General features: G+C 42.9%; 1 protein-coding gene across 12 annotated transcripts in view; it reads left to right on the top strand.

The window, feature by feature from the left end:
• The window catches only part of myo9ab (myosin IXAb), a 76585-nt gene that overhangs the window by 36712 nt on the left and 12422 nt on the right, over positions 1–27451 (top strand). For all 12 annotated transcript variants that reach the window (XM_027000976.3, XM_081712234.1, XM_081712235.1 and 9 more), the window contains 22 exons: positions 3967–4061; positions 4173–4235; positions 5590–5689; positions 6972–7025; positions 9922–10019; positions 10360–10486; positions 12300–12389; positions 15465–15581; positions 16507–16641; positions 19810–19931; positions 20290–20431; positions 21260–21455; positions 22036–22143; positions 23133–23214; positions 23388–23525; positions 23612–23651; positions 23841–23963; positions 24194–24274; positions 24413–24523; positions 24655–24777; positions 25095–25244; positions 27089–27399. In XM_027000976.3, the coding sequence (XP_026856777.2) occupies positions 3967–4061; positions 4173–4235; positions 5590–5689; positions 6972–7025; positions 9922–10019; positions 10360–10486; positions 12300–12389; positions 15465–15581; positions 16507–16641; positions 19810–19931; positions 20290–20431; positions 21260–21455; positions 22036–22143; positions 23133–23214; positions 23388–23525; positions 23612–23651; positions 23841–23963; positions 24194–24274; positions 24413–24523; positions 24655–24777; positions 25095–25244; positions 27089–27399 (2606 nt within the window). The remainder of the gene's footprint in view (positions 1–3966; positions 4062–4172; positions 4236–5589; positions 5690–6971; positions 7026–9921; positions 10020–10359; positions 10487–12299; positions 12390–15464; positions 15582–16506; positions 16642–19809; positions 19932–20289; positions 20432–21259; positions 21456–22035; positions 22144–23132; positions 23215–23387; positions 23526–23611; positions 23652–23840; positions 23964–24193; positions 24275–24412; positions 24524–24654; positions 24778–25094; positions 25245–27088; positions 27400–27451) is intronic.

The following is a 27451-nucleotide window of genomic DNA, read 5'->3' as shown; positions in this document are numbered from 1 at the left end:
ACGTCGTAGAGAAGCACCTCTTGTCCTGTGTATGGTTGTGCAAGCGCATGTGTGTGTGTGTGTGTAGGTGTGCGTGGGTGTGTGTGTGTGCGTGGGTGTGTGTGTGTGTGTGTGTGTGTGTGTGTGTGGGAGTGGGAGTGGGTGCATGCTGTTGCTTTTTGCTCTCAGCTATGTCCCAGCCTTAGATTGTAGCATGAGAAGCCAGAAGCCTTCCAAATGGCAGTGCCCAAGCACAGAGCCACAAACCTGCCACCTGCCTCTAGCCTGCTGGTACCTGCCCTTCACATCCACCATCCAACCTCACACTCTAAATGTGAACTCAGAACACCTTAAAATCGGTCTCCCAGAAATGTGGGTAGCATTGGCCAATTGGAATGCATCATATTCACAAAATGAAGCTTGGCTGTGTTTCACATGCCTCTTGCATCAGAAATGGTGCTTGTCAGGATCTGAACGCCTTTCTAATACCTGTCTGTAAACAGTGAATAGGTTGGATGTTGACATATTCATTAATGATGGCTTCAAAGAATGATAGTCATGTGGTGTTGTTTTCTTTGTTTCTGTAAGTCCAGTCTGAAATACACAATGAGGACTCACCCCTACTGAGTCATGAAACTGAGCACTTTAAAGCTGCCTCTTTTAGCAAAGAGTTTCCTCTATTACAACAAGTATGTACATCATATCCAACATGGCTAGTGTTATAGCACTAGATTTCCCAATATCTTTAACATTCAGTTCCCCTTTTACATATTCTTGATCTGTACTACTTTTCCCTCAACACCTTCAGCTCAACATCCATTCCATTATTCACTTTTTAGTGTCCCCATTCCTGTGTCCTTTTGTAGGAATGGTCAGCTTGTCCTCACTCATTAGGTTGCCGTTGTGTGGGATGAGGGTGAGAGGGAGAGACAGAGAGCAGGTTCTCCCCCTCCAAATGTCCTTGAGCTCCACATATGCCTGCTGTCTCCCCACTGGGAGCACTCATCACTCACCATAGTTCTGCTTCTTTGAATAACTTATGGCCCAGAGCTGGAATTAGGCTCAGCCCATCATTTCTGGGCTGCCAGGGTCAGTGAGAAACTCACTCTGTGTCTGTCTGACCCATTTTGTGCTGTGTTCATGCCATGATCAGTTGTCCTCAAGAGGGCTGGGAAATGGCTATGGGTAGGAGATGTTCTCTAAGGCTCATGTGGGACCATGTGTAGAGCTTCTGCTTATTTGATGTTGGTGTTTCAAAACAGGAGAGTAATGTAAAAACTTATGGTTGTCCCAGTACTATTTTACAAGCTCCAAATGCCTGTTGTGATGTGTTAACCCTAAACCCTGCTGTTCTTTTAGGTCCCACATTTTCCATTTTCTGTTTTTCGTGTATGTAGTAGAAGCATTAAATGCTATTTCTGACAAAATGCACTGTAGTTTAGTATATTTTTGAAAATAGTTTTTCATTTTTCATTTAGTTGTTTTTTTTTTAGTAATAGCTTCCTTCAGTTGTACTGAATTGAGAGTCAAAAGCCAACACAACAAAACTATCTAAAGCATTTAAATTATTTAGTCCAGCCCTAGTAAAAAGACATTTATCCTGAAGCAAAAAAGCTATTGAGTTGATTTACACTGAGCTTACTGTGTTTCCAAAAGCATAGACTCCAAAGTTAATGTTTCTAAATAAATAACTAATCTGTAATGTAGGTCTGTTGTTAAATTAGGCAGCTAATGAGATGAATATAGGCTCTGGTATGGAGATTGGTAATGGCTGTCTGCTTTAGAATCCTCTGTGTTGTCCCTCATTCTTTTTAGGAAAAGTATTGTTGTGGTTTGCCACAAAAGAATTTGCTCCCCTCAGTAACACAGCCATCCTTTACTCTACACCATACCTCTAATGTAAGGTCCGACAGAGCTGGATCCACATGCTCACTAAACCCTAGCTGAGTCGGCATTAGACCACCTTCCACCCTGTCTGACCATGGGCCTGTGAAATTGCACCTTTGTCCGCGATCGAGCATGCTAACAGCTGTTGTTCGTGTGGCCTTAACAATAGCTGGGCAGATTTCTGTTGGGCATTATTACTAACAGGCTGATCAGGCTGCTACAGAGCACAGACCGCATAGGTACTAGGTTGTAATTCAACACTGCAGTTGACTGTATCCTTTGCTGCTATTGGGAAATAAGTAGCTCTAAGCTCATCCCATTAAAACTCTAATCCTCAACTCCAGGATAGGAATTGTGCTTTTGCAGCATGTCAGCATATGTTTTTGGAATTCTCTTCCTCTGACTGACTGTCTGGCCTGTTTAGTCCCAGTTGGACAGTTTGAACCTGGTGAGAGCACAGTACAGTGTGCTCCTGTTCTGATGGGTCTCAGCAGACTGTCATGCCTGTGGAAGGTTCTAGAGAGTTCACCTCCCCAGTCAGGTCTAGTGCCTCACATTCACACCTCCCCTGCTATTAAATCCTCCCTCTCTCATGTGGGGGACTTGTGTTGGACTGTGCTAGCGTTGGCCTGAACTCTACCACATGTTCTCAGGGCCATGTCTCCTTTCTTCACCCACCTGTGTTCTTAAGGAGTATGTGCACAGGCAGTAGGGACCATCTGCCACTGAACTGAATGGATAGAGAGCTTTGTAGACAGCATGTGCTTTGTTGCTACGATAACATCCATATCAAGATGCTTGATGAAGCCATGGGAGTTGCATGGCTGGGTGTCTTGGTGTTGTTGCATTGGTTATGGACCCTGTGCTTTCAGCATCCTGTCTAATTCTCTACCATGTCCCTCCAACAGGTTTTTTTCTTTTCTTTTTTTTTCAGTTCTCAGAGGCACACATATTTCTGCATGACCTGCGGACTGAACAGAGGAGCAGTGGTGTGAGAGTTATAACAGGTCTGCACTGGAGAAGGGCCCCAGGGTTACACACCATAAAGTGTTAATTGAAAAGGGCTCACTGGCTCGGAGCAGAGGGGCTTGCTGGCAGTGCAGGAGAAGGAGAACCGGGTGTAGTGGTTTTGTGGGATTTTTCTTTTTCGATATTTCAGTACACGGCAGATGATGACAGGGTGTACAGAGAGCAAGGCGTCTGAGGAGCCGGCACATGTTTTCTTTGGCTGAGAGACCACATTACTTGCTTTGCTACTTAGTGTAGGTGTTAATTCTTTCATTAGAGTTGTGTAAATCCTTCCTAGGGCATCATAACTCTTTTTAAGCCCAAAATAAGAGATGTTGACTTATCTAAAACTACTTTTACTGTTAGGTTTGTAATGGGTAAGGCTCTGGTTTTGGCAGGGAAACCAGAGCAATAGCAAGTGTGTGTGTGTGTGAGTGTCTGTGTGTGTGTGTGTGTGTGTGTGTGTGTGTGTGTGTGTGTGTGTGTGTGTGTGTGTGTGTGTGTGGATATGGCCATGGATGGGTACCGCAGGTGTTAAATTGTGCTGGGCTTTCTGGAAGTTCAGTTTTGGCAACAGTTTAAAGTGCTCACAAGCACACATGCATTTGGCTCATAGCTACTGTGTGGTATCATCCTTGATATGTTCCCACTCTGCAATTTGTGTATACTTGTTAATGTCCGATGCATTGCTGCATTACCAGTGAGGCTGTGGCTGATGGGAGAATGGCTAGCGTAGCTGAATTCCTGTCCTCATATTAGTGGAGAAATGTACGGCCAATGTAGTCTCCATGGCCATAATAGCCAAACATGGCAAAGAGCTCTTAAAACACACACGGGTACACTCACATTCACACACACACACTCACATTCACACACATGCTCACATTCTCACACACGCACACACACACTCACATTCTCACACACACACACACACACACTCACATACACACACATGCACACTTTCACCACAAACACAGTTCTATTCTGCTGCGCATATTGCTTGGTCCACTCCACACCTTCACTTCCTTGTTTTTCTCTCTGCTGTTTGGGTTTGGTTTCTGCTCTAAGTACCTGTTCCCCTTTTGTGCTCAGGCTTTTGGGAACGCCAAAACGGCCCACAACAACAACTCCAGCCGCTTCGGCAAGTTCATCCAGGTGAACTACCAAGAGAGCGGCATGGTGAGAGGGTAAGACAGTGCCACGCGCTTACTCTTTCTAGGTGTGTCCTAAATAAACTACTTATATGATTTATTACTGTTTGTTTTTTTTTATTGTGTGTGAAAATTGTGATGTTCCAGGGCCTATGTTGAGAAATATCTACTAGAGAAATCTAGACTGGTCTATCAGGAGCACAATGAGAGGTAAGATCATGAGATATCTGTCCCTTACTCCCTTCTATTTCTTCTTTATGTAAGGGAATGGGAAGAGAGAAAGCGAGAGAATGAGAGAGAATGAGAGAGAATGAGAGAGAATGAGAGAGAAAGAGAGAGAATGAGAGAGAAAGAGAGAGAATGAGAGAGAAAGCGAGAGAATGAGAGAGAATGAGAGAGAATGAGAGAGAAAGAGAGGGAATGAGAGAGAAAGCGAGAGAATGAGAGAGAATGAGAGAGAATGAGAGAGAAAGAGAGAGAATGAGAGAGAAAGAGAGAGAATGAGAGAGAAAGCGAGAGAATGAGAGAATGAGAGAGAATGAGAGAGAAAGAGAGAGAATGAGAGAGAAAGAGAGAGAATGAGAGAGAAAGCGAGAGAATGAGAGAGAATGAGAGAGAATGAGAGAGAAAGCGAGAGAATGAGAGAGAATGAGAGAGAATGAGAGAGAATGAGAGAGAAAGAGAGAGAATGAGAGAGAATGAGAGAGGGAGAGACTTATACCATTTGCAGGTAGTTGTTCTTGACACATGCGCCACAACTCTCCGCCCCTCGCCAGGCATAGCTTTCCTTCGTCAGTCTCTGCCTGCATCCTCGGTCCGCAGTAATGGTGTGAGAAGCCCAGCCTCCGTGCTGCATGAGAACGGGAGAAGTTCTGACCTCCCTGGCAGCCCTGTGCACAGCTGCACAGGGATTTGTCTGATTCTCCTCACAACCGCATGGCATCCATTAAATGAGCTGCCAGACTCCCTACTAATGCCTGTGAAAGACAGAGATCTTATGATCTGAAAGGCAACATGCAAGCTTATGTCCATGCCAGCGTTTGTTTGCTGGATTTTGCAGACTGTGAACAGTCTGCATATGTCCAGGATTTTGTAGATGGTAATGTTTTGATGCAAATTTAGAGGCTGGCATATGCTGAGAGATTTTTATATGTAGCTGTTGAGTATATACAGACTTCTTTTCATCCATGAAGGTTTAGTATGTTCTTAGGTAAGCTACACTGACTTTATGTGTGTACTGCAAGTCTGTTGGTGTGACTTCACATTAATTAATTCTTATTTCATTATGAACATTTTAATGTACTCTAATTGGTGTGCCCTAGATGTAATTAATTTTTAAATACATAAAATACACTGTTCCCTATTAGGAATGTTGAAATATGCTAATAGAAACCCAATACATGTAACATAAGACAATGAAATCTCAACACTGCTCTATCAGTGAACAGGACTGAGGTTGGAATCTATGCATGAGGGCTCAGTTCAGTCTGAATTGCTTTTGTGACTGGGTAATTTTCTTTATGATGGGCATTCTTTTTTGTCTTTTTTGTCTCTTCCTTCACAGGAACTACCACGTGTTTTATTATCTTTTGGCGGGAGCAAGTGAGGAGGAGAGAAAAGCCTTCCACTTGCAGAAACCAGAGGAGTATCATTACCTCAACCAGGTGAGCCTACCCCTCTCAGCACCTCCCCTGCACGATGGCACACATGGCTGAGCCAGGCTGCATGTGGTACACGTTTTAGGCTTTGCTTGATGATCATTCTTCTTTCTCCTTGGAAATTTTCGCTCCTCTTACTTTCATTTATCTCTGCTGAGAACGACACACAAGGTCACACACACACACACACACACACACACACACACACACACATACGTGCACGCCTGCACGTGCAGAAAGCGTGCGCTCCTCCAGTGCTCATCGCAGAGTGGATTAAAATCCTTTGTTCTTTCATTCATTTCTCCTTTATTGGCTCTTTCCTAAAGACAGGAGGGAATTGCAGCCCCTGCACCCCCAAACTCAATCACACACACATAACCCAGATGTTTGCCCCTGTAGCACATCCCCCTTTATCCCTCATACACAAAGAACTGGATGAGGCTCCCTGTTGCTGGGTGATCCTGTTGCCATGGCAATAGTCATTGGCGGGCAGTTGGTCGCGTGCTGGCTGTTTAAGCGTCCGCCCAGCCTTGACGGACGGCTATGCAGTTGTGAACCCCCCCTTCCCCGCCTTTTCCAAGCTGTTCTGAGCTCCTTCCTTCTTCCACTGTCTCACTGAAGACAGTACCGATATGGCAGCCTGTCATGTTCACGCTGCCAGCCAGCCAGACTACAGCATGGCCAATCAGACTGTGGCTGTGAGCTGTTGGGAGTGTAGTTGAGTTCCTTACTGCACCCAACTGAGGTTCGAGGTAGCACACTCCAGCCTGGATCGCACTAGCAGCGTCACGCCACACGACTACAAGAGTACTCTGTCTTTATTAGCAGCCTTGTTTAGGAAACTAAAATGAACAGAAAATGCATTTTACCGCTTCATGCTCATGCATTCAGATATTAATCTGATGGCAAATTAATCAGTAATTACAGCAAATTATTCATTAATTACAGTAAAACTAATATATAAGAGTGAGCTGTGAGAGTCTGGAGCCATCATGCGTCATTGGAGTCTGTGGATAAAACATGCTTTCATTTCCCATCTCAGTTGTGTTTAGAAAGGGTATAAAACTGGTTTATGGTTCCAATATCTGTAAATTTGTTTGTTTGTATGTTTTCTCATTCATCTTCCATCACATCTAACCACATCCACATGCATTTTATTATCATTTTTTTGAGAGTGCATGCTTGGACGTGTGTGTGTGTGTGTGTGTGTGTGTGTGTGTGTGTGTGTGTGTGTGTGATAGAGAGAATGTGTTTCTGTAACTCTTAACCCCTTCTAACTTACTTCCAGATGACAAAGAAAGCCCACAGACTACACTGGGAAAATGTCTATGAGAGCGAGCTGGTCAGTATTGTCTCTGAATGTGTGTATTCCTTATGTATGTTGGAATATTTCCTTCTCTAATCTCTCTTTTCCACCATGGTTGGCTTTGGCTAGTCCTGTGTGTGACCAGTACTGCCTGTACTCTGTGGTGTGGGGCCCCTCCTCTGGTTCTGAGGATGTATAGTTCCAAAACACCCATATATAATATTCAGGAACTAGAGAAGACCTTCAAAAACTATATTACAAAGCTACTTCCAGTCCAATATTAATCCAAACCCTAGACTAAAATAGCTATTCAGTAGCAAATCACCACTGACACTACACTTTTCTCCAGTTCCAGGCTTGATCCCTGTCTATCCATCCTGCTCCCATATATGTTAGATTAGGGTTAAATCTAAACTCCAGGACAGGAGTTGGGGGCTCCCTGCCCTGTGGCTTGCCTGTGTCTGGACAGCCAGCTGTGTGCTTCTGAATGGGATCTTTACTACTGCTCAGGACACAGTGACTGCTGCAGGAGCCACCTCAAGCGGCGAGAGACTGGTGCCATGGGCCATGCGGGTCAGTGCTCCTGCCGTGTCCTGGCTTCGAGCGCTTTGCTGCAGGACACTGGAGAGGGCCTGTCTAACACTGCTGTGTGACCACTTGTGAATACAAAGGCATCTCAGCCATTTCCTTAGGTCTGAGTTCTTAGTCCTCCTCAGACTAAGACTCTGTTGTATGCATTTTAATTCATTTTTTAATTCATTTTAATTCAGTGGCACACTGCAACTGCGCATATTGGGCAGTGTTTTAAAACAAGAAACAGAGGGTGGAAAAAAGAGTGATGAGGACAGCAGGGAAAATAAACGATTTCAGTGTCCTTGTATGAAGATATGTTGTCTTACAAGGTTTCTGTGTAAAATGTGTAGATGTGCATATATTTAATTTCCTTAGCATTTTCGAAATATTTTATATGCGCAAAGAACAGAGCTCACAAAGCCAGCAAGAACCTTGCTGGTTCTGTCACAATACACTGGTTTCAGGGCTTTGGTGTTTAGTGGGATACAGCAGTACACTCGTGTTAGGTTGTGTTTGGACTTTTGGTGTTTCACCAGTGGGTTCAAGGATACTCTAAGGCTTTGTGTTTGGCCAGTGGGCTTTAGTGATACTCTGGTGTTAAGGCTTTGGTATTTGGCCAGTGGGCTTTAGTGATACTCTGGTGTTAAGGCTTTGTGTTTGACCAGTGGGCTTTAGTGATACTCTGGTGTTAAGGCTTTGGTATTTGGCCAGTGGGCTTTAGTGATACTCTGGTGTTAAGGCTTTGTGTTTGACCAGTGGGCTTTAGTGATACTCTGGTGTTAAGGCTTTGGTATTTGGCCAGTGGGCTTTAGTGATACTCTGGTGTTAAGGCTTTGTGTTTGGCCAGTGGGCTTTAGTGATACTCTGGTGTTAAGGCTTTGGTATTTGGCCAGTGGGCTTTAGTGATACTCTGGTGTTAAGGCTTTGTGTTTGACCAGTGGGCTTTAGTGATACTCTGGTGTTAAGGCTTTGGTATTTGGCCAGTGGGCTTTAGTGATACTCTGGTGTTAAGGCTTTGGTATTTGGCCAGTGGGCTTTAGTGATACTCTGGTGTTAAGGCTTTGTGTTTGACCAGTGGGCTTTAGTGATACTCTGGTGTTAAGGCTTTGGTATTTGGCCAGTGGGCTTTAGTGATACTCTGGTGTTAAGGCTTTGTGTTTGACCAGTGGGCTTTAGTGATACTCTGGTGTTAAGGCTTTGGTATTTGGCCAGTGGGCTTTAGTGATACTCTGGTGTTAAGGCTTTGTGTTTGGCCAGTGGGCTTTAGTGATACTCTGGTGTTAAGGCTTTGTGTTTGACCAGTGGGCTTTAGTGATTCTCTGGTGTTAAGGCTTTGTGTTTGACCAGTGGGCTTTAGTGATACTCTGGTGTTAAGACTTTGTGTTTGACCAGTGGGCTTTAGTGATACTCTGGTGTTAAGGTTTTGGTATTTGGCCAGTGGCCCCAACTCCCTCTGCCAGCTCCACAACCTTTGTTTTTCAAGGGTTTTTCAGTGTATCAGATGTTTTCAATTCACTGGTGAAAAGCAGTATGTCAGCATATAATTCTTATTCTTGGTCCTTTAAAGTGTAAATTATTGTTTCAGTTGGAATAAGAACATATACAAACTTAGAGAACCATTTTTTCCTCTTTGGCTATTGGTTGTGCTTTTGGAGAAGGAAATGGGAGGGTCTAGATGAGGTGTAAAGAGGTTCCTGGACCTCAGCACAGAGAACTGAAGGTTTTAGCAGGAGCCATGTTATGGAATAATGATACACTAAGCAGTAAAATGAGCACCCATACAACACACACACACAATGAGCACCGATACAACACACACACACACACACAATGAGCACCGATACAAATATACATGCACATACAAACACACATACAAGTACTCACTTGGAAAAGCTGAAACATGTGGCACGACTAAGCTGTCATTAGTGTCAAAAGGAATTCTGGGCTAAGTCTGCAAGATGAACGCACGCACGCGTGCGCGCACACACACACACACACACACACACATTCACCAAAAGGGCTATCCCAAAAACACATAGATCTCACCACAACAGACATCATATTACATATGTAAACCACACAGAAATTGTGATTTATGATAACATATCCATATAAAATTCCAAATAAAATTTCCATATACCATACCTTAATATATTACTGTATGTTTTTGTAAGGAGACTTCATTGATGTTTTCAAACTCTTTGAGAAGCTGAAATCAAGTGGAGGCTATTTGACATACCATAGATATGTTGCAGTTTTTTGTCTTTCTGAGAACCACAAAGCACTGGAATGTTAGACCCTTTGCAGTAAGTGGAAGTTTTGGAAGGCTGTTCTGATGCAGCGTCTTTGACCTTTTTAGGACTGTTTCACCGTGGAAGGAGAGGATTTGAAGCATGACTTTGAGAGACTTCAGCTGGCCATGGAAATGGTGGGCTTCCTGCCAGCCACCCGTAAACAGTAGGCACAACTGACCTCAGCATCTTGCACTGAACACGCACCACACCACGTGGACACACTACCCTGTCAAGGGTTTGGATGTTCAGCTTCAAGTACAATTCATGTAAAAACATTTTCCTTCTAAAAAGGTCAAAACTGAAGCTGTTGCCTAATTACCAGGCCATCCAGAAAGTGCTTCATTTGTTTCTTCTGTAGTTGGATTACTTATAATATTCAGTGAATTAGATGTAGAAAAGAAGATTATTACTTAAGTTTCAGGTGACGGCTCAAGTATGCCAGCGTCCTGCCTCACGCTCTCCATCTTTAGTTACTGAATCATTGCCGCCTGTGTTTCTGGCAGAATCTTCTCTCTGCTCTCTGCCATCCTGCTTCTGGGGAACATCCGCTATAAGAAGAAGACATACAGGGATGACTCCATTGATATCTGTAACCCCGAGGTGCTTCCGACCATATCTGAATTGCTGGAGGTAAGATGTGCCGGGCGAGCTTTGCGTGATCCCTTATTAGGGGTAGATGTGTTTAATACTGTCAAGATATCAGATATTAGCTACAATCCATTATTTAACCTGCTAAATCATCTTTTCTTTCAGAAGTCTTTTTAATTCACAGATTTATGTTGTATGATATGACACTTTTAAAATTAATTACACTACTTGAAATTGGAATATAAATTGGAAAGGAAAGATTTTTAGATATATTCATATTAGACACTACTTCTTAAGAAAGATTAAAAAATAACTGCATATTACCAATAGTAGAGATTTTCATTAATTCTTATGGAAATTAGTAGAATAATATCCAGATTATATGTAGTAGTTTCATCCACTATAATTTGTTCTTCAAAATATATTTTTTAAAATATGTGAAAAGGAACTTTGAACAGACATTATATGTGAGGTCTGGTACAGAATTTGTAGGTTCTAGTCTATAATTATTCTGACCAGGTCCTGGAGAGAATTGTGCTGGAAGAGCATTGTCAGAACACGTAATCGAGCATTAAGACCATGTTGCTTTGGACATTTGTGTTGGAGAAAGTGTGACAAAAGTATAGCTGATCATTCAGATTTTCAGGTCTCACCCTAACATGGACTCATAATGGAAAGAAATCAAAAACACCACTGCTGTAATACTATACCTTTATAATTTTATTATTCTGTGTCTGGGGCACATTCTGGAGGGATAGAAGGAAACAGACAGATATTTAATGAAAAATTATTTTAGCAAAGGCTTGAGACCACTCCACCAACTGTAACGCAGTTGATTGATATTCAGCTTTTTCAGATTAAGTTTACATTTAGCTGACACTTTTATCCAAAGCGACTTACAATTATGACTGAGTACAACTTCAGCAATTGAGGGTTAAGGGTCTTGCTCAGGGACCCAACAGTGGCATCTTGGCAGTGGTGGAGCTTGAGCCAGCCACTTTCCAATTACAAGTCAAGTACCTTAACCAATGAGCTACCACAGCCCAGTTCAAATATTTGCAGATTAAATTAAAAAACTTAAATATTTAATAACAAGTACTATTGCTGTATCTACTTATAATGATGTACACAGACCACACAGCAAATAATGCAGGCCATCTGATAAGGCCACACTAGGTTTCAGGAGTCCTCTGTTCAGTCTTGGCCAACTCACAGGTTCATTTTAGCTGGCAGGCTCAGCTATGCTTACTCAGCTTTTAGTTGAGCTGAACAACTGCTTTATGTTCAGCATGTTATTTCGTGATGCCTTGGGCCCTGGTTTTGGAAGTGATGCTTATACTGAGATTTAACTTAGCAATTTCAGTGAATGATTTGGTTTAGAAAATAGATTTCAATGCCATGGCAAGAAAATGTATGGATTCATTTAACATAATGAAACAGAATGAATATTAATAGACTTTTGAAACATTTACAAAATGGCATATCAGTTTATTTACCACTAAACTGCATTTTGGATGCAGTCTGAATTCTTGCCCTATTCACAGTTCCTACCCATGTGGTAATTATGGCTCGAATGCCTGTCTGTACCTTTTCAGACAAAAAAAAAACTTTATTGGAACCAAGGCAGCACACTGCACTCATCCTAAATGTTTTTGTTCCTAGTAGCCCTGACCCCCTGGCCTGCGGACTGCAGATGTGCACTGGGCCAGTCCCCTACAAGTCTCTGGGTTTGGGGGGTTACAGCTGCAGACTTCTTTCCCAGTCACCTCATCATGAGATGAAGAGACCATAAGTGTGAGCCTACATGGATTAACTCTGGTTATTTTTGTTACTTTTGTCCATCTTTTCTAAACAGGTGAAGGAAGAGGTGCTCTTCGAAGCTTTAACTACACGGAAGACGGTGACCGTGGGAGAGCGACTTATTGTACCTTATAAACTGGCTGAGGTATAAATTGAAATTGCTAGTCTACAATCTCTTGGCCTATCAGCTCCACCCTTTAGAATTTTAACCCCAACAGATTTTTTCTAACATCCATAAAGGCCTAGTATATATACAAAGAACTGTTCTTTACAGAATAGGGTAAGGGACATAACATTTGAATGAGATACTGCTAAATCTCACAGGCCCAGGTTTGTAGTGAAATTTGACACTTTGACAGTGTTAGTTTATGCCTGTTGCTGTAGGTTCAAATTCACTGAACCTTTTTCATTATTTTGAAAGTTAGGGAAGCAAAGCTCTTGTATTGGTTTCTTTATATCTTTGTGTCTTCCTGGTATAGCCAAGTCTTCTTCTTTGGTGATCCTGTGGAATAAATGAGAGCAAGATTCAACTAGAGCTTTTAAATTTTATGTCCCTGAACATTCAATGGAAAAAGCAGAAGCAGAAAACTCTAGTAGAACTTCAGCAGAGCACCAGTAAAACTGTAGTAGAACTAAATCTTGGTTTCTCGACTGAAGCATCTGAAAAATTAACCAGATGATTACCAGGTGGAAGTATGTTCATGTCTGAAGTAATCTGTGTTCCTAAAAATGTTGTATCAGTAACTACTGGAGACCTATATGTTACAGGAGAAGAAAGTGCAGACAAAACAGGAGGAAGCAGAGGTGCAGGTCTCCAACTGAAATGTTTAATGGAAGTAACGAAAAGAAACCGAACATAAAAGTGCACTAACTACAAAAGAAGCCATGTAACATAATAATGACCAACAATGGTCCTAAACTAAACAGGGCCTAAACAGAACTATACATAATAACAACCCCAGGTGGTGTGACTACTGATATTTAAGACCCACAACCTGAGGGAGGCGTGGACAAACACAAACAAAACTTGAGACAAACATAAGCACAACATAAACACAAGTCCACGTGTGCTGCCGCATGATGATAGCTGTCGGCAGGGGGGCTGGCACCGTGACAATATACATGAATCAAAGCCTGGTTTTTTTTTGATGTTGTTGTTGTTTTTTAATTTATTTAACATAACATTTCCTGTTCAAAATCAAGATTCTCTAACTTTTAATTCTCAGTCTCTCTCCCACTGAGTTCATTTACATCGTAGCTATATGAAAGGTCACATGACTAAAATGACTGAAAGGCCCCTTAATGCTCATATACTTCTTTACTGAATTTGTAACATGACAGTATCAATTTGCAATGTAATCATTGAGACAAATTTACATTATTGCCCTAGCCTAGTGACTGAAATATTTTTGAATTATGATTTAAATGTTGTAAACGAGATGTAAAGGGGCGATTTATGTACCACTGTTGGGTGCATGTAGCAGATCTCTTCTTCAGAGATCAGCTGAAAACACAAGAGACACAAATCAGTAATGGAGCAGGAAGTGAAGTGCCTAGTGTAAGTCCTACATGCACCTGAGTCATCTCTCTGCAAGTCTGTAAAGCCAAAACTACACATGTCATTGTGTTGCACCTTATCACAGCCATTACACATACCCAAGCTTCAGGTGTATACGCACGTGCTGAAATGCGCACACACAGCACAGCACACAGTAAAAACATCAGAGTTCTTCAGCTCTCCAGACTTCGATTACCCTGGATGATCTCTTTGCTCTGCTGGGAGACTGCACTGCATGTACGCTCAGTCTGTATCTTTAGTCTTGGACTACTAAACATCCTTTCAGCCAACCTCATGTGCTCAAGTTCTCATTTTAGAGTTCATGTGTTATTTTAGCACTCCTTTGATCCTTTCTAAATGGAGGGTATGCTTTACTTCTGGCATGTGGAGGCTTAGTATGTGTACCTCTTGGTGAGAGAGGTTTTATGTACCCATCAGGTGGTGATTTGTTTATCTGGATGCACTTAAACCTACTGGAATCATATCTGGTGCACATAAAGCTACTGGTATCAAACCCTCCACTGGCCATCACTGTGGCATCGTAACAGCATGCAAGAAGAAATCACTAGTGCTTTACTCACACCTCTTCCCAGTAAACCCACAACTTATTGTTTTAGGCGTTCATCTTGTTGGCTTAGAAAGTGCTAGGATGGCAGTGAAAAGAAGGAAATGGGTCTAAAATCTACCTTCTGAGAGACGAAAAAGTCCATTGCCTCTTGCCACGTTGTATTTGAGTACTTGTGTTGAACGTCACTCTGTGGTCATGCCATTTCCGTGACCGCAGTGAGATGGCGAGGTTAGCTGCTTGACTGAAGCAGGTCTAAAGTATGTAGAGTAGTGGTGATGTGTGAGTTAGTACACAGGAGCTGGAACTTTTTGGGAAATTCAGAGAGGTTTTGTGTTTTTTTTCTTTTCTTTTCATTGTTAAAATAATAGCAAACACACATGAGATTACACCAGGACTATAAAATGTCCCATAAAAGGAAAATGTAAGTTCAATCTGTAAATGAATTAAATTGCTTATTTTATTATTTTCTCTTCTGTTCTTTCATATTTTTATTACCTTTTTTAAAATTTTGATCTTACTTTTCTCCTGCAAAAAACTATGTAGATGTATGCTGCTGATCGCAGTCCAGAAAGGTGTGTCTGTGTGTGTGTCTCTGCGTGTGTCTGTGTGTGAGTGTGAGTGTGTGTGAGTGTGTGTGAGTCTGTGTGAGTCTGTGTGAGTGTGTGTGTGTGTGTGTGTGTGTGTGTGAGTGTGTGTGTGTGTGTGAGAGTGTGTGAGTGTGTGCGTGCCTGATGTGACAATACATATTGATGGTGTGTTATCTCACAACTGCATCAATATCCAGCAGCAGAATGTAATGGGATACTAACAGATGCCCTACTCTCTCTCTCTCTCTCTCTCTCTCTCTCTCTCTCTCTCTCTCACACACCTTCTTTTATTGTTGCATTTCTGGAGGTAGGGTAGCATATATCTGCATCATGCTATATTAAACACCCTCACACAGATCCAGTCATCATTTGCTCTCTGAGAGGTTTGACAGCAGTTCCTTCATGCGTTACACGTTTTTAATGACTTGACCTTTGATTCATCTTACAGTGCAGTTCACCTTTTTGATTGGACTTGATCTTGTCACATGTGTGGTTGTGTTACTCTAGGCTGGGACAGTAAGAGATTCCATGGCTAAATCTCTTTATGGCGCTCTCTTTGACTGGATAGTCTTCCGCACCAATCATGCTCTTCTCAACAACAAAGACCTAGAAGACTCTGCCAGTGTAAGACCTTCCTGATCACCCTTCTACTTTATCCTTGTGTAATTCCTCTTTATTACCCAGGACAAGCTACAAGCTCTCTTTTACTGTAATGACATGGTCAATAATAATACGAAATATGATGCAAAAAGCCCAGAGTTCTGAGATAGGTTGTTGTAATAAACTAGTCCATCTTGCAGTATAGTAGTGGCCGATGATTAGTCAGGCTTGTGCTAAATGACTGTAATGGATGTATTACTTAGCACTGAATTTGTGTTCTTGTTTGCAATCATGATTTCAGGAGTTTGACGACCAGCTTTTATTTGCAGGCTTCCTCATCATACTTATTTTGTGGATTTCTCTCTGCTTCTCTCGCTTCATTATTCCCTCTTTTGTCTCTCACATGAATAAGGGGGCGGGGGGGGGGGGGGTCTGTGTATTTTGGCATTTGGTGAGTTATGCCCAATGGGCATCCTGTGGATTAGGCCATCTCCCCTCCCCCCAGTCATGGAGGTGTTGGCACTGCCTTTGTGGCATCAAATTCTTGACTTGTGTGTTTAGTGTAGTCTGTCAAGGTTTGCCTAATGCTTTAAGCTTTTTCTTTTGCCATGTCTTTGTTGTACAAAGGAAGGTTGAGAACTGGGCTTGGGAAAGCTGGTATTATACTGTAGTTTCTAAAATAAGCAAATTTTAGATAAATGTCCTGTTTATTTTTTCTTTTTAAATAATTTAAATTTTTTCAAATGAAGTTGGAATAATTAGATGTGAAGACTTTTTCTTTTAAATAATTGTGAAGTAACTAATACATCGTCATGGGCTAATGTGCATGAAATTTAACTGGATCTTATAGACTACAGTAAATTGCTACTATTATTTCTATACAAAGTAATATGTTGTCTTAGAAAATAAAATCCACATTAATATAATTCCAGCTTGTCTCCTCTTTCAGATTCTGTCTATTGGGGTGCTAGATATCTTTGGCTTTGAGGACTATGAGAACAACAGCTTTGAGCAGTTCTGCATTAACTTTGCCAATGAGAGACTACAGCACTACTTCAACCAGCACATCTTCAAACTAGAGCAGGTGTGTATCTCACCCCCCCCCCCCCCCTCTCTGTCTCTCTTTCTCTCTTCTCTCTCTCTCTCTCTCTCTTCCACCACATTGCTCTGAACTAGAGCTGATGTCATTGGGAATGTTCTTTCTGAAGCTGGCTGTCCTGCTCCTCGTGATAACCCCGGACTCAGAGGTCCTTCATGTTTCACAGTGAACCTCAGCCAATACGTCAGTGTTGTCACTGCTACTTTTGGACCTCATGCATGATTTTGATTTTTGAAGATTGCACCTCTGGTTCTCAGGAACCAAAGCCTTGGTATTTATTCTTCTTATTGAGATTTTGTTTCTTTTTTTTCTTCGCTTTCCATACTAATACATTTCCATACTGTAACTCTACTTTAGACTACTCAGGCACACCCACCCAGTGGTACTGACTTGATGAGCTTTCATTTCTCAATCACTGTGACACACCAGTGGCATCACGGGGAACCGGAACTTCCTCACAAATCTTTGCACTACAATTCATGAAATCTTGCACATTCTGCATCAGCCACTTTAAATGTGAAGCCACTCCCGATACATTTGGTTCTGCTTAATCTGTGTGTGTTCCCATGGTGAGGTCAGCTGAGTTTCAGTTTTAACTTCTTGCTCAGAACAAATCTTTTATTATTATATTCTCCTACTGTTTCACATATTTGCTCTCATAGTGTATGCAGTTCCTTTGTTAGCCTGGGGAGACTTTGTTAGCATCAGGATTTAAATTAAGTGTTAGCAAGTGAGGAGATGCCCTGAAAGGATGGTAACCAGACACGTGTTCTCTGCTGCCTACAGGATCAAGACCTCATTGAGATATACTGCACACACAAACACTACAGGATAGACCTGGAGTCTATTAAATTCCCACTTCTGTTAGGCTTAAAGGCGATGTTTTATTGTCCCGTTAACTGTAGCATGTGGTTAAAAAGTGAGCGTGTGTGTGTGTGTGTGTGTGTGTGTGTGTGTGTGTGTGTGTGTGTGTGTGTGTGTGTGCATGTGAGAGTGCGTGCATCTCTGTGGTTGCTTAAACTGTCAAAGATCCCTTGCTTTGTTTGCACTGTTGTCATAAGTGATGCCTTTTGCCAGGCATAATTAGCAGCATGTCTCCCACATGCACTGATCCCAGTTCAGCCTCTGATCATATCTGACAAGCAATGAGAAAAGAACAGCATAGATCAATGGTTCCTCAGCTTTTAAATTATTCAGCTTCATGCTGCAAGTTTAAGATGATCCATTTATTATCCATTACTGATAAACTATATTAGTTCACATGTTCACACATTGAAGGAATTAGTTGTAATAGTATAAGGGTGATTGTCTGATGGCGTGACAGTGGAGTGAGACACCGAAACCCATTATGCTGTGGCTACACCAAAATAAACTCTGTTGGTGGTTTACCTCAGAAAAGAGTGCTTTGTCTTCCTGTTTTCATGTTTTTTTGTCTTTAGAAGCACGCACGTCTGTGTATCTGTCCATCTGTGTATCTGCACGCGTTTGGCTGTATTTGTGTCTGATACATGGTGGGCATGGCCTGACGATTCTTTTGTCAGAGATCCACAGTGCAGAGGAATCCATAGGAGTAGTGGGTGGAGGCAGCAGGGTGGAGGCAGCAGGGTGCTCTTTCCTCTGCCTCTCTTTCTCGTTTGCTTTATTTTCTGTTTATTGAGGCATGAGAAGCATATCAGAGCTCACTGCATGTCTTCTTTAACAAAGCTCTTGACCTTTTTCTTTCTTTCTGCATTAATCAATTCTAAATATTCAGAGAAAAATACTGCAGTCTGAGAAAAAAGACAATAAATTTAACCCCCCCCCCCAATTAACATTGTACAGTCATTTCTTTCTATATATATTCCCACTATAAAATCTGTTCTCGGTTCCTGATAAATATTGAATTTATTTATTCCAGTGCTGCTTATCTTATATTTCCAAAGAAATCCATTATCCATTGTGTAGATCTCTTACCTCTTTCTAGTCATCTTTAGTCTTTCTGGCTGTAACCATTTTCTGGTCAGTGCCTTTTTACTAGCTACTAAAAGCACAGCCATTAAGTATTGCCTCTCTAACTCACACACACACACACACACACACACACACACACTTTTATCTAAAGCCCATGTGTACGCTAAGCAGCTGCCAGAACAAATTCCCAGTGCTCCCTGCCGCAGGCTGTGGGGCCTAGCTCAGTATTGACGCCCCCACTGTTGACCACTCCTTCATCTGGCCTCTTCTCCATGCACTACTGCAGCGCACCAGCAGCAGACTGACGTGCTGACAGCCGCAGTCCGAAGCCGAGAGCCCCGCCCACCTCCTGCTCTGAAGAGTGCACAGGGGTCACTCACGCTGTTTGCAAACGCGAACAGAGACTACACTGTTCCCTGGCTAACACCTCTTAGCTGTTAGAGAGTGCGGTGTGCATCGCTGTTCATCGCTGTTCATGCTGTTAGTGGGAACCATCATGGAGATCGAGCTGCTGGAGTGTGAGGGGGGTCATCCACAAAGCCTCCCAACAGACTCCACTCCGCTCCACTCACCCACACAAGTACAGGGCCCGTGTGGTTAGTGCCTGGTCTACCTTGCCCCACCAGCGGTTCCTTGTCCAAAAAGGCTTTTGCCCCCCACTGCTGGACAGGATGATAGGATGAAAGGACAGGATGATAGGATGATGGAGCAGGAGGATATAATGAAAGGAGAAGATGATAGGATGATAAGACAGGATGATGAGATGAAAGAACAGGATGACAGGACAGGATGAGAGGATGATAGGACAGGATTATAAAATGAAAGAACAGGATTATAAGACAGGCTGATAGGCTGATAGGCTAGGAAGATAAGGTAATAGAACTGGAAGATAGGATGGTAGAACAGGAAGATTGAATGACAAGACATGATGATAGGGTGAAAGGACAGGATGATGGGGTGATAGGACACCCACTTGGTGGCAGTAGCTCAGATAACCTGAAATGTTGCCGTGTTGATAATGATGTCATTTTTAGGAGGGAACCAAGGCAACAAGAAAATCAGCATAGCACATAATATGTCCTTAGACTGGGGCCTAGAGGCTGACTCTGCTAACGTGAGCTTTCAGGACAGAGGCTTGAGTAACATGAGTCACATAATTAACTTTCTTCATATGAGTAACTGTGTGCTGATATCTGTGTGTAGGAGGAGTACCGTGCAGAGGGCATCAGCTGGCACATGATCGACTACATCGACAACACAAGCTGCATCAACCTTATCAGCAAGAAACCCACAGCACTACTCCACCTACTGGACGAGGAATGCAAGTGCGTGAGCCCAATGTGCACTTAGAGCTACTTAAAACTCTGTGTTTGAGCCATCTAAAAGCATCATGTTTAAAGCGACCATCGCTAATGGGCCATCAGATTACATTCACTGATGGAAACAGGGTAATTGGTGGTTATCCATTTCATCTCAGCCCCGCAGGTGTGTTGTCCTTGAGCACACCATGACGAATCAGCAGAAGCAAGAGAGAATTTAAGGCCATTCTCACACATATGCCAAAATCAGTTTACTATTCCCTAAGATTTCAGCCTGATCCCAGATCAGCAGTCCGACTGCGAAATGCAGGTAATTAGAACACCAGCAGTATGTTTTCTGATGCTTTATTCTCCACCTCTGCAGCTTCCCCCAGGCGACTAACCAGACACTGCTGGATAAGTTTAAGAGGCAGCATGAAGGAAACAGCTACATCGAGTTTCCCACAGTCATGGAGCCCGCCTTCATTATACGGCACTATGCTGGCAAAGTCAAGTACAGCGTCAAAGTGAGTGCCAGCTCATCCAGGATGGGCCTGCCTACTGCAGTCTTAACTCTAATTAATGTTACCTGGAATTGGCTTAGTGGGACTGTATGATTCAGCCACTGAAGGCCTGTGTGTGTATGTGTGTGTGTGTGTGTGGGGTGGGGTCGACGTGTGTTTGTGTATGTGGGTGTGTGGGTAAGAGAAAGGAAACGGAAACATACCCACATGTGCATACCTTATCCACTGACCTAATTCTGTTTTCTAATCTCATTGGTTGGATTTCTCACTAGCTGTGATATTATCTGAAGCACATGTTTGGCAGGGCAGTATAATTCATGGAGCAACCCCCTCTAGCAACTCCTACTGTATGTCTGCATATCACACACACATGCACACACATACGCATGCACTCACACACGCGCACACACACAGCACAAAAGTTCTCCTACTGTGACTGATGTTTGTATGGTGGCACTATTTCATATTGTTTGGTTGGTTTGTCATTGCTGGGGAGTTTTATGCCAGATGTGTCATAAACAACCACAAACAATATTAGACATATTTTATTTGAACTCAGATGCTATATTAAAGGCAATGAAGAGAATGAGGCTTAAATCCCTGCTCTTCATCCAGTGCAGCTTTTTCTCAGAAGAATGTGCATTAGTGCTTGTGTGTATGAGTGCGTGCATGTGTATATGCATACATGTACATATGGGTACATATGTATTAGTGTTGCATTGCATCAGTGATGTATACATTTTCATTCATTCTTAGCAGCCACTCTCAGGTTCAGAGGACCGTGGGCCTAATCTCTGGATCTCCTTTCCCTCTCTCTGTCCTGGTGTGCAGGACTTCAGAGAGAAGAACACAGACCACATGCGTGCCGACATCGTGGCACTGCTGAAGAGCAGTCGCAGCGGGTTCATCTGTAGCCTGATGGCACTGGACCCTGTGGCTTCCTTCCGCTGGGCCGTGGTGCGGGCCTACTTCCGAGCAGTGGTGGCCTTCAGATTGGCGGGCAAGCAATTTGGCGAGAAGAAGGGAGGTGTGTGCATGTAGGCCCTGACAAACACACACACACAGAGGCATACATATACACACATGCATACACGCACACACAAACACACAAAGCACACATACGCATGCACAAACATATGCACACACATATGCACAAAAAGCACACAAAGCACACATACAAAGCACACAAGAACTCCTGTTTTGCCAGTGCTTTGCTTGTTCCTGTAATGTTTACTTCCTGGTGCTAAGTGGCAAAAATAGCGTATCTTCTACAAGAGCTATTTTTGCCAAGTAACTGTTTTTTATTTCCTAATGCACTTTACAATTAAGTGAGCTTCTCAGAATAACACTGCTACTCCATTATTCATGGCCACAGAGATTGTGTAGACATTCTAAACTGCTTAAATGTGAAAAGCAAAGAAATATATTGTTATTTTTTCACTCTCATTCATTCATCCTTTTTCTTTGTCATATTCATTACAAAATTTGTTCTTTTATAGCTTTTGGTTTGTTTATATGGATCTACAGCAAGTTGTGACTGACATATGAATTTGAGGTTATTGATGACTGTCTCATTTTCTCCCTCTTCCTCCCTCAATTCTTTTTAGATTCTGACTCAGCAGTGCAGCGTACAGTTATTAAAAGTGTTGACAGCTTCAGTTTCCTGCATCACCCGGTGCACCAGAGGAGCCTTGAGATCCTTCAGAGATGCAAAGGTGACAAAAACAGTATGAATCCCGATTATGAATCCCTCAATCCTATAATTTTCTTCATTTGCAGAAGTTGATACCTCAGTGGAAAGTGAGAGGAATGGAGTATGTAATTTGGGGTCTAAGATACCGTAAAACTACAACTCTCATAATCTTCTATGATCTTTTTGAGATGGGAAAACCCCACTAGTAGGACCAAAGAAGAAACTGCACAATATGAGAAAAGTATTGTTCTGTTGATTATTTGGGTTAACTATAGTTAATAATCAATTGATTTGGTTAACTATCCAAAACTATACCAAAACGTGGTAAATTAATTATGAAATCTTTTGACTTGGGGAAAGCCTCATTATCAGTTGAGCTTCTTATTATGCACTGTTATGCTCTGAAGGGCATTAACTGTGATGCTGTTTCCTGCAGATGTTACATTAAGCATTATGAACCATGTCTGACTGAACCACCTCTTTTATTTTCATCGTTTTCTTTCCTGTGTGTTGTTCAGTTCCAGCTGTGGAGAGTTTCAGCTGTCAGTATCATGCTAACCAAACCAAGCCAGTTAGTGCGGTATCTGTCATTCATCAGCTCCTAGGCCTGCAGGAACACAGTGTTAGGAGGGAACCACTTCACTGCAGCCTATCTATCGCTGCATCTACGCAGGAATTTCTCACAGGAAATGACTTCCATGTCACACGACAGTGGACACAATACAGAACCCCCCGCCGAAACATGGCGGTCATGCACTGTCTGGGGCTGTTTCCTCCAGACGGGAGGCCTAGGCAGTGTGTATGGAGTTCAGATTCACTCTTGTTTGCGTATTTTAGTTTTCTGGCCACAAGTACGGCTGGCTACACAAGTGAAACTGAGCTGAGTTGAATGTACTTTGTTGTATGTTTGTTGTATGTAGCAGGCTCTAGGCAGCTTTTGTGGGAAGGCAGAGTTGTAATTGTGGGGGAGGGCTTTTAATGTGCTCTGAATGAATGGCTCTTCTCAAACAGACTCCTGCATTGCACGGAAGAATCCACGAAGCCCTCTCTCGAACCTGCAGGGCACCAACGCCATCAACGAGAAGTCAACCAGGTACGGCAGCCCAAAGGAGTCATCTGATAGGCTCTTCATATTATAAATCTCATGCAGTGCACCGTGTTACTGCTAAAGAGCGTGTTGTAGCATACTGTGTAAAAAAAAAAAAAAAAAAAAAAGAATCCTCAGGTATTCCTCCCTCAATCTCTGCCGCTCCCCACATCTCTCAGACATGGCTTCTCCAGCTGTAACGGCCGCAGCTCGAGGCCGGGCCATCTGATGTCCGCCAGCTCCTCCCATGAGGATGAAGGCATCTTTGTCAATGCCATGAGCAGCAAGCTTCTGGAAAGAGCGCAGGGGATTCTCATGTGAGTCATCATCAGGCCCTGTACTGGGTGGGGACACTCGTGGAGTTTTCCAGTGATCAGTGTCAAGCTTCTGCTCCTCTTCACAGGCGGAACAAGAACTACAAGGCCAAACTTTGCCTTCCAAAGGTATGGCTCTGAACACCTGCACATTTCCTCCAGTGCAGCCAGTTCATCACAGCTACTGAATGAGTTGACTGTAAACTAAGACTAACCCTTGCCGTATATAAGAGGATTTGTTGGGGGTGGTTGCTGGTATGCCAGTGTGCCAGTGAATGGCTTGCTTGGTTTATGCGTTAGCATTCATTCTGTTTGCAGCATCTGTTGGATGTGAAGTCGCTGAAGCACCTGAGCAGCCTGACACTTCATGACCGCATCACCAAGTCTCTGCTTCACCTGCACAAGAAGAAGAAGCCCCCTAGCATCAGTGCACAGTTTCAGGTCAGGCTGCAAACATCACACTCACCCCCCTCTCCACAGCCATGTTCAGGAGGATGTGGAGTGAAGAAGACTGACCCTGGCTCACCAAACCCTCGTATCTGCGAGTTTTAAACGGGAAGTCTCCCAGAAACTGTAAAATTGTAGAACTGCAGAGCCTTGGTCTGTGCAGTGTGGCTGACAAAAGAAGGAAGTCTCCGAGTAAGTGTTGCTCATTTTTCTGTGTCTTGCAGGTCTCCCTCAACAAACTAATGGAGACCCTCGGGCAGTCAGAGCCCTACTTTGTGAAGTGCATTCGCTCAAACGCAGAGAAGGTACTGCCTTTGGGCTCCCTGCTGTCAAAGGCTACATGTTGTTTAATGGTGTAATGAAAGTGGTGAGGACCTAGTATTCCCATAGCGCTCTCTCTCTCTCTCTCTCTCTCTCTCTCTCTCTCCCACTGTCTTCCGCAGCTTCCACTCCGCTTTAATGATGCCTTGGTCCTGAGGCAACTGAGGTATACGGGGATGCTAGAAACAGTGAGAATTCGCCAATCTGGATACAGCATCAAATACACCTTTCAGGTACAAGACACCCACATGCGCACACACACACAACTAACTCATGGGCCATTGCCGTCTCAACTAGATTGTTGAGGAAATGACCTGGTGAATGGCAGTGCCAGGCTGAGTTCATTGTTTCATTGCCTCTGCAGGACTTTGCTCACCATTTCCATGTGTTGCTGCCAGATGGCACGAGTGCCAGTCAGGCTGGCATTCGAGAGTTCCTGCAGAGAGTCGACCTTGACCCAGATGGGTATCAAGTTGGCAAAACCATGGTACCATCTTTGTTACGTTTTTCCCCTCCTATCTGTCAGTGTGAGTTACATTCAGAGCAGTTTATTGTTCACAATTTAGAGTGTGCTACTTTTAAGCTATGTTTTTGAAATGCTGTTATTCAGGGATTTGGAAGGATTTAAAATGCCTTAAAAATACTTAAAACATAACAGGAGAGCCAGAAAAACATTACATATTTTTGAAAAGTTATAGAGGTTGACATAAGTGCCTTTTGAGGAGACTAAGCTGAAACTGTGCCTCATCTGCCTTTTGTCCTCATAGAGAGAGTAATGCTGGAAGTTTCTCGCTCTCCTCTCAGGTGTTTCTGCGGGAAGCTCAGAGACAGAGGCTGCAGGACCAGCTTCACCAGGAGGTGCTGAGGAGGATCGTAGCTCTGCAGAGGAGGTTCAGAGCTCTGCTGGAGAGGCGTCTCTTTATCAACCAGAGGCAAGCTGCCCAGGTCATACAGGTAGGAAGGAGTCCTTCTGTCCCAGCCCATACGGGTTATTTCGCAGCATGATGGCGTTTGCTTGTTCCCATGAATCTTGACCTGCAGGCTTTAGAATGAAGGTTGCCTGTTGGCTGAAAGCCTTCCTGCACCAGACGAGGTCATGTTGTTGCAGGAAAGGGCCGTGCTGACCCAGATTGGTCCAGACAGTGCTTTTAGATAGACACAACATAAACAAGCAAAATCAGTCTGCTCAGTCCGCAGGTCAGTAATGAAGAGGTTGACTTTGTGAAAACCCATCAAACCGTGATGACTTCGGCAACTTAGGAAGCTCTCTCCATTGGTTAAAAACTTCCATCTATGTGTGTACATGTAGAAATTAGTTAAAAAATTAATTGTTGTTCCGTTTGGTAAAGAAATCACACCGCACCGGCTTTATTCTCATAGACAGAGTAATGCTGGAAGACTCTCGCTCTCCTCTCAGGTGTGTCTGCGTGGATTCCCTCCAGCTGGATTTGTATCCGTTGCATTGAGATCTAGTAAATGATTCAGAAAATGATTCAGAAGCACACAAAGGACCTCAAATGTGTTTTTGAAGTGCTACTAACATTTCCTAAATGACATGTTGATTTAGTCAGGCTTATCTAGTTTTCTCAGTTCTCAGTATAGCCATCTCGAGTGCTGCTACAAGCAACATAAAGTGTTAAGTCTCTGCAGTGCAGAAATCCGTTGTAAAGGTGCTGCATTTCATTAAGCCCTCATTGTCCAGTGTGGTGATACTTACTTGACTTAAAACCATTTCCTGATGAGTAGTCCAATATGTTCCAGCCTATCTTTCTAAATGCTCAGTGGCTTCCTCAGGCTGCCTTTTATAATATAGTCATAAGTATGCACCAAGCCTTGCCTAACATTATATAAAGGTTCTTATAATGTTATATGTCTTTGATAAGAGTCCTCAGTTTGTTGCGGTTAAATATTCTATTTGCAATGTTATTTGAAGGTTCTTTTTAATATCAGAGATTTTTTTTTTTTAAATAAAACTGATCATTATGTTTAAATGTTCTTTTCTAGAACATGTAACTTTTAATGTTCTTTCTAATAAGAGTTCTGTGATGTGTTATGTTCAAAAAACTGGTCACCATCAGCAATCCCAGAACATTTGACCTGTAATGGTCTGAGAATGTTATGCTTTCTGAGGTCTTTTGTTTGTTTGTATAATGTAAAAGAAAACTTATTAAATAAAAATAAATAAAATAAAGTTATTAGCTGAGGTATGGCTGCCAGGAAGGTTAGCTCACTTGTCTTCCTAGAGGACATGACTGCTGACAGCATCAGCAGAATGAATTCTGATGTGTACAGAAATATTTTAACTGTTCAGATCCAACAAAATGCCTTGACGCAGTGGGTGGTGCATCACCTTGCAGCAAAATGAAGACTCTAAGTCACAAACACATTCCACTTACTGAAGACAATATTGATTAATCCTACCTAAAGCAAATATTCCCCCAAACAAGCAAAAGCTAATAATAGTCACACTATAGACCTGGTACAGCATCATCGGGGAGGATGCCCAGTATTGGCTAATGTCTGGCAAATATTAGACACTTATTGATTAAAAAAGGGTTTTTACTAACTACTAATCAGGTTATGATCATTTAAACTAATCCTAATAGGCCATAATGCCTATATAATGATACAGTAATTTTTAATGCCTTTGAATTATTGCAAACATTCTTTAATCTCAAAGCCAATATTGCTTTTTTACAAATCTAATGTGTCAGAGTACAGAACCCAGATACTAATACTATTTTTAGTATCTCTGCTGATCTCTAAGTGTCTCTCTCTGTTTCCCCTCCTTTACGCAGCACTGGTGGCGTAAGTGCATGCTGTCCCAGTGTGGCGAGAACGCCGATGTTCAGGAGCTCCAGCATGTGGCGGCCGTATGTCTGCAGACAGCCTGGCGGGGCTACAGGGAGCGGAGGCTCTATGTGCTGCAGAAGGATGCGGTGCTGCTGCTCCAGAGAGGCTGGAGGCGGTGTGCAGCACGCAGGCAGACAGCTACAGCACTTATCCAGGCTGCCTGGAGAGCTCATAGGCAGAGGCAGAGGTATCTTCGTCTGCGCAGAGACGTTGTAATGATTCAGGCTGCCTGCAGGGGGCACCAGGCTAGGAAGAGGTAACACTACTCAGAGCTTTCTTTTGTATTGCTAATGTACTGTCATGCCACA

This window comes from Electrophorus electricus, chromosome 4, assembly GCF_041902795.1.
Source record: "Electrophorus electricus isolate QZ-2024a chromosome 4, ASM4190279v1, whole genome shotgun sequence".
Classification (NCBI taxonomy): domain Eukaryota; kingdom Metazoa; phylum Chordata; class Actinopteri; order Gymnotiformes; family Gymnotidae; genus Electrophorus; species Electrophorus electricus.
This window is presented reverse-complemented; position numbering and strand designations above follow the sequence as displayed.